Below are 7,559 nucleotides of genomic sequence, written 5' to 3'. Positions count from 1 at the left end.
TTAAAACGCGTGAAATGTGACTGCGAAGGCATTGAGTGCTCTCTGGAGATCACATTGCTCCAAAATAATTTAACTCCATCCCACATTTCAAATTCAGAAATTCAGTTAAAATACCTGCACGTTGCTCTACGGTTACCTCAAACCCTGGTGCTGATGCTCTTCGCTAGAAACTCCAGGGAGAGAAGTCCCATGGCTGTGGTTATACTGGCTGTTACAGCGATCCCGCCCAGCCCTACGTGGCAGCTTCCCAGGGGACGCCTGGCTATTTAACGGGATTGCATATAGCCCCTGGTGCCGAGAAGCTCCAAGCCCTCTCAGTAGTTGGGACTCACTACCAGTTGAAGAACAAGCCGTGTGCCAGAGGTCAGCCCGACCCACCCTGCGAAGGGGCGAGGACTAGTCCTGCTTCAGAGCAGAAGGTGCCTTCAAGGAAGGACTGACATGGCAGAGGTCAGTTAGGTGGCAAAGAAAGGTGTTAAGAGATGATGATAGCTGGGTGATCATGATGCTGGGTGAGCAACAGACAGGTATCTAGGGCTGCACAGCAGGGGAGCTAATTAGTGGATTAGTGAGATTTCAACTGGAGAAGAAAGGGGAAGATCAACTAAAGAAATGGCATTTTGAGGTACCGGCTGATGTCCCCGATAGACTCAGAGGTGCATATGGGGGTGCATCTATAAAAGCCGCTCTAGTAATGAGAATGGGACAAAATACAAGGATGCTTGGGGTGGGGTTTTTTTTTAGATTTTAAGGCAACACAAGAGAGCATATTTGGACTTGTGTTGTTAGAGGTTTCATCTATAAGAAGCATGGATAAGTTCCAGTTGGGTTTGCGTGGCAAGGTTGTGGAAGTGGGGGGCTACAGGGGTGGCCTCTGTGAGAAACTGCTAGAAGCTCCCCCCATGTCTGGCAGGGCCAGCGCCAGCTGGCTCCGAGATGGACCCGCCGCGGGCCAAGGCCAAGCCCAACAGTGACGGTGGTAGCGCCTCTGGGATAACTTATTCAAGGGGGAAAAAACCCTGTACAAGTGCGCCAAAGGGAGTGAGGGTATGTGAGAGGAACCGCCCTGCAGCCCCCCGGGTCAGTGCAGAGGGCAGGAGATGCTCCAGGCACCGGAGCAGAGATTCTCCGGCAGCCTGTGATGAAGACCATGGTGAGGCAGGCTGTGCCCCTCAGCCCATGGGGGTTAATGGTGGAGCAGATCCCCATGTGCGTCCCATGGAGGACCCCGTGCTGGGGCAGGGCATGCCCGAAGGCGGCTGTGACCCGTGGGCAGCCTGTGCTGGAGCAGCACCTGGCAGGACCTGTGGCCCTGTGGGGAGAGGAGCCTGGGCTGGGGCAGGGCTGGGGACCCCGTGAAGACCCAGGCTGGAGCCGGCTGTGCCTGAGGGGCTGCACCCCATGGGAGGGACCCTCGCTGGGGCAGCGCATGAAGAACTGCAGCCCATGGGAAGGGCTCAGCTGGAGAAGTTCATGGAGAACTATCTCCTGTGAGAGGGACCCCAGGCTGGGGCAGGGGAAGAGCATGAGGAGGAAGGAGCAGGAAGACAATGTGTGACGAACAGACTGCAACCCCTACGCCCTGTCCCCCTGCACCTCTCTCAGGAGTAAAGTTAAGCCTGGGAAGAAAGGAGGTGTTGGGGAAAGGTCTTTTAGAATTTTGGGTTTATTTTTCATTATCCTATTCCAATTTGATTGGCAATACATTATTTTTTCCCCAAATTGAGCCTGTTTTGCCTGTGATGGTAATTACAAAGTGATTTCCTGGTCCTTATCTCGACCCACAAGCCTTTCATTACATTTTCTCTCCCCTGCCCAACTGAGGAGGGGAGGGATTGAGCAGCTTTGGTGGGCACCTGGCATCCAGCCAGGGTCCCATCCCCACAACATGGGGGCCATCACGCCATTGGGAGCAATGACGGACAGCTGGGAAGTACCGGGTTCGATAGATGGCATTTGTTCCTTTTGCTCCGCCAGGCTCCGTAGTGGCATGTGGCATACTGACTAAAGTATTTTCCTACAGGACTGCTCAGGGTCATGGGACCATTGCTCATTTAGGAAAAGCCGCAGTTGTTAAGTGTGAAGCAATCTCTGAAGTCACTAAATAAGCAGAACGTATATTAATAAGATGTGTATGACACTAGTACTTATTGTCTCATTTCCTTTCTGTTTTAGAAATGAGCTAGATATAGCTTTTAAGGATAAAAAGAGCATACACAGATATGAGTTGCTTTCTTATTAAACTAGAACCGGATCAAAGCCAAGTGTACGTTTGCATTTAGCTCCAAATCTGAAAGCACAAGAGTTTCTGTCCAGCAACCCCAGTGACTGCAGTTGCAAAACGCAGTCTGAAAGCACACTGTTCAGAAGCGCAGTTACAGGAACAGAAAACTAGCTTCTGGGAAACTTGGATATACTTTTGGGGTTACATTGTTCATATTATCCTCACAATATGGCCTCCATCCCTTCTGGAGTCCTGTAATATGGGAACAGAACTATCAGATTACATGTTTAGAATCTCCTGGCAATTTCCATACCACATGTGCTGTGATTGTGGATAACCTGCTTTGGAAGCACAGTATTGAACAGGATTTTTTGCTTTTTCAAGAGATTAACTTGCATGAAGGCTATAGCTGCTGTGTTGAGCTTCTTCTGGTAGTTGTGAACTTAAGCCATGCAAGTAGAATATGCAATAGCGCGCTCAGGTCTGTCCTCGAGGAATTACCTACAAACACACTATTTCTAGTTTACCTTGGTGTGTCTAAATTAGCAGGAGAATTGTTTCCAGTAGTCAGTCATCCCAGTCAATTTTCTGTTTCCTGTACTGGGAAAGATCAAGAAGCTATTTTTGTATATGTCATACATAAGAATTGTTTAGGTAGGAGCATCCCCGTAGAACTCCTAAATTTTCAGTAGACTGACAGTGTGCACCTCGGATCCCTGCAAATTTGCATTGTGAAGATTCTAAAGAGGCTCGGCACCAATTAAAAATATAGCAAAAGCAAGTATGTTAATTGCATGAAATTATTTTAGTTATTTCTGTTTCAGAAGTCAGATCTCTTAGGGTATCCTTGGCTGCTCATTCATCATACACACACACAAGCAAGAGGTTTTAGGCAAGTGGAGAGTCGCAGTGGTGAAATGGAATTCAACTGTCACAGGGTTTAGGCACTGACTTTTCCACTTTAGTCAGCTTATATCAAAGAAACAAGCTCTGTCCGGTATCTATTAAGGGAAACTTGTTTACTTCACTCTGCTATAGACTGGCAAACTTAAATTAAATGCTAGATCAAGCCCAAGAATCACAGCAAATAGGTAAGAGGATTCATTGTTTCTTTCTGGAAAAGATCCCACTGCTTTCTATCTGCCCTTGGTGAAATGGGGCAATTCTCATTCGAATGACCCTGGAACGTCCAAGGGCTACATTCTGCAGAAAAAGTAACCGTACTTCCACTTTTCAAGTTGTAGTTGTGTTCCAGGTGAAGAAGCATAGCCTGCATGTCTGTGTTAAGTTTTACAATGGATCTGCTTTCCCACATCAGATAATTTTCCCTTTCACATCAGCTTGTCTCTCTCATTGCCCAAGTATTGCTTCACGCAAGAGCTGGGCATGCTGAACTATGTGTGCCAAAGGAACCAATCCAATCCCATAAGAAAGGAAAACCCAGTCCTGCACGGATCAGCCATTATGCCCCCAAGGAGTCAGATATGATTAGTTTTGAGGCCTGAGATAAAGTAACAGGCTTTCCTCTTATGAAAAAGAGTAAAAAACATTCAGATTTCTGCAAGTGCTTTACCGAATGTCAGCTGCTATAGTGCAGGCATAGTTTTCTTTATTTTCAGTACCCCAGAAACAACAACCTCTTCTTACTATCATGGTTCCACACTCCCCTTGGAGAGAATGAACACATGTCTAGCTTGGAGTATAGAAACTTTGAACTGTGACACCCAGAACCTTACACTTACTTCAAGTCTGTGAAATCATTCCTATAGATTGTCAAGATCAAGTCCAAAGAATGCAGTTAACGACGGGTTCCACCCTTTGCCTGCCTTTGAAACCATTCGGTGCAGACAATGACTTCAGGCGGTCAATGGCGGCTGATCTTTATAACCAGCTTAACTCCCTGAACACGCCAATATGATGCTGTGTGCTTGACCCTCCAGCTTCTACACCTGAGCGGGCACATCCAGAGCTCTCTAATGCTGTTACGAGTCCGTCAGAGCCAGCGTTACTCTCGGCTGGACCAGCCGGTCCTTGCATATATACACCTTCTTCCCACTTACTAAACTGCCTTCTTGCTCTTGGAAGCAACCTCTGCATTTTTTCAACATTGTCACATTCTTTACATGTATTCTTTAAACTTCTTTACCTTTTTTAATCCTTTGGATGCTTTTTCACAGTACCTGACCTCTATGAAGTGGAAAATCCCTAAGACAGGGGTGTTGTTTCCTGGTAGACAATTTTACACTTATTTTCAGCATATTATATGGTTATGAGAGTCTGGAGACTAATTTGCTCTCAGCCATTACTTTTCAGTTTTCAAGAGTGAAATCCAAGGGACCCTCACATAATGGGTGCCCTCAAATTAACTGCCTGAAATAAACCTTCCACTCCAACGTGCCGTGCCCTTCCCTGCTTTCTGCAAGCTTCCCTATCATGAGGTTACTGTCAGCTGTGCAGTACTATTCGCAGGTTTCCTATTATGTAGCGATATTTCATCTCCCTTTTAGGGCTGCAAGGACTGTAAGAGAATCAGCACACAAACCTCATTGTCCTCAACCTCAACCCGACCACCCCAGCTGTGCCAGCAGAAATACTCGGCGCCTCTCTTAGGGAGGCAGAGCTGTCTCTGGCTAGCACTGCCACCTCCCCCCCAGCTCCTGCCTCCTCCCATGGTGACTTGTTCATTGCTTCAGTATCTGTAGGTCTTTAGACTGAAGGGTTCAGTAACCGCAGCCACTCGACCCGGTGTTATTCAATGAGAACGGATCAAACACACTGCCTTTGGGAAAACAAGGAACTCCACTCCATCAGTTATACAAGCTTCCTCTATAAAAGGGGGATACTAGTTAAAGTATTTCTTGTGACAGTTGCCTTACTCCTTTTTCCTGCAGTAGCTTGTCACATTTTTACCTTAGGGATACTTCCAAATGGTCTGTTTCTATCTTCCCACTACACAATCTAAATAAGCCATTTTAACAGCTACACAGGGGCAAACAGCAACACACCTTCGGAGTGGTGGTGAGGGAGTTTTGCCACAGACAGAGTGTGATACAATATTTAAAAGGTTAGCTATGTTCCTAGATGTCTGCTTACTTCCTGGTCCCTTGGCTCTCCACAGTGTAGTTCCTCTGGACTTTTCCCTGAACTAGTTACTCCTTCCTGACAAAAGTTACACCTGCAGGGCGCTCCAGCCACCCTGGTAACAGGAAGAAATGTACTTTTAGTCAGAACTGAGAGGAAAGCAAATGTAGAGATACAAAGTTCCTGTACAGCCATGACATAAGGCAAATGTTTAACTCTATCCAGCCATGCAGTGGACAGCATGATCACTATTTCCTCCTTGACCATGCGTCATCAGGAAGATTTCATAGTGTGTTGTAAAAACAACCGCCCAAACATTTTGGAGGAAACTAGAATAAGAAGCTTTATTCTGGTCCTCAGAGGGGAAAAGTTAAGGATCTTCTGAATCCATGAAAATGCATCTCAAATTGGAGACAGATACATTGTTTGAAACTCACCCATGTAGATGTAAAAAAGATATTCATGCTGAGGGAATGCCCACCTTCGGGAGACACTGTGATTAACCAGATGGATCTACTTGGGCCCCTCATTAATTCTTCCACCACAAGATTACTGCCACAGAGTCCGCTTGAAAATGAAACTAGTGGAACCAGAGTTTACATAGAATTTTGTGGGGGAACCCCCAGAAATATTACATGTTACCTGCTCCCCTCGCATATTTGCAACAACTTCAAAATATTTATGTGTTTCAACCGAGAACCAGTGATCTCCCAGTAACACAAGCCTAATCTTTCCGTGTAGCCTGGTTCCCTCACTTAGTGGGAGCATATGCAGACACAACTTTTGCCATCAAGAGGATCCGGTAAGATTCCTTAACGTCACCTTTCAAGGTCAGGAGGGCTGTCACAAGCAGAGGGTCATCGGCCTACAAGAAAACGCACACGTAAAACCAACCTTTTTTTTGTGTACATAGAACAAGTTAGTTGATCAAGTTCTAAATTATGTATTTTATGTCTCTGTTGTAAGACAGACCAGTTACGGCTATAGATTACCTCTCTTCCCACTGTGTTGGCTCTGTATTTCCATGCAAGGCTCATACTGCAGTAAGTAAAGTAACAATGACTAAGCATTCTATCCCTAGAGTGCTATAGATATCGTCACCACATCACAACCATGACAGCTGGGTACAGCAGCAGTGGAGTGCGCTGCAGTGAGGGTTGGGGAAGAAGTGGATCCTGTTAGCCATCAGTTAGTGTTAAATCTTGTGTAACAACCAGTGGTTACCAAGAGGCACGATGGCAACCTGAGAAATCATCCCAGGAACTCTACTGCCTTCTTTCTGCACATGACAGCAGCAATCTTTTAATTCTGGAACAAGCTACTCATTCCACCATCCCACACACAGCTCACAACAAAAAGCAGGGGAGTAAATTCTTTCAGTCTCCATGAATGCCCAAGAAGATGAATCAGGAAGGGCAATCACAGCCCTGTAGAGATGTTTGGACCTCCCACCTAGACTGTGCAATACAAAAAGGCAGAAGTAGCCAGGGAAACAGGGTTCATAAAGCCGTTCATGAAGTGGAAAATCAAAAACGCCCCACTGACTTCCAGGAACACACCAATGGAAAGGCAGCCCACAGCTGAAAGAAATGTGAACACTGTGGCAAAATGAACCCTGTAAACTTAGTTCTGTGTCAGCAGGACTGCGGGCTTTCTTGCACTGGGGACATTAAAAAAATCAGTGTTATTTTAGTTACCAGCAGCAGCACTTTGGCTTTTTGGTGCTATATAATGCCATGACCTGTCAGAAGTCATTCTACGTTCTGTAAGATGCGAGCGAAATTCTTGTTCTTTTCATCACGCAGACGAATGGTGAGGTGTAGCAAGCCTCCAAATCAAACATACCGTTTCTGGCTTTTATTCTCCCACCGGTGTTTATACCAGCCTATACCCCTCCCTTTGGTAGCTACATGTGGCTGACACGGTAGAGATCAGCTTTTGTACCGCTCCTACCAGTCGGTGCAAGCAGCTGCCACACGCTCCCGGTTTCAGCTGCAAAGTGCTGTAGCGACTGTGACTTACCTCGAAGTCGGCAGGTGGCACCCAAGAAACATCGATGCATTTTACTTGTCCGCGCTCAACCGTTCCCTTCCCAGCGCCGAGGGTGAACCCCTGCTGCTGCAGGAGAGGCAGGCTGTCCAAACTGAACTCCACGGGCTGCGAGAGACACACAAACCCCTCGTTACAGCCCGGTCTGCCCCTGCAGCACAATGACTGTTCCTCACTGCCTTGCCCAGATGCTGTATGTGGGCCC

The 7,559-nt window shown here is 46.7% G+C and overlaps 1 protein-coding gene across 1 annotated transcript in view; it reads right to left on the bottom strand.

Moving 5' to 3' along the window:
• Positions 1-5,622: 5,622 nt before the first annotated feature.
• Positions 5,623-7,559, bottom strand: part of CFAP74 (cilia and flagella associated protein 74) — a 92,149-nt gene continuing 90,212 nt past the window's right edge. Inside the window, exons 40-41 of the mRNA XM_037381590.1 lie at positions 7,328-7,462; positions 5,623-6,170 (exon numbers count right to left, since the gene is read on the bottom strand). Of these exons, the coding sequence (XP_037237487.1) occupies positions 6,057-6,170; positions 7,328-7,462 (249 nt within the window). The 3' untranslated portion in view covers positions 5,623-6,056. The remainder of the gene's footprint in view (positions 6,171-7,327; positions 7,463-7,559) is intronic.

Source organism: Falco rusticolus, chromosome 3, assembly GCF_015220075.1.
Source record: "Falco rusticolus isolate bFalRus1 chromosome 3, bFalRus1.pri, whole genome shotgun sequence".
Lineage (NCBI taxonomy): Eukaryota > Metazoa > Chordata > Aves > Falconiformes > Falconidae > Falco > Falco rusticolus.
This window is presented reverse-complemented; position numbering and strand designations above follow the sequence as displayed.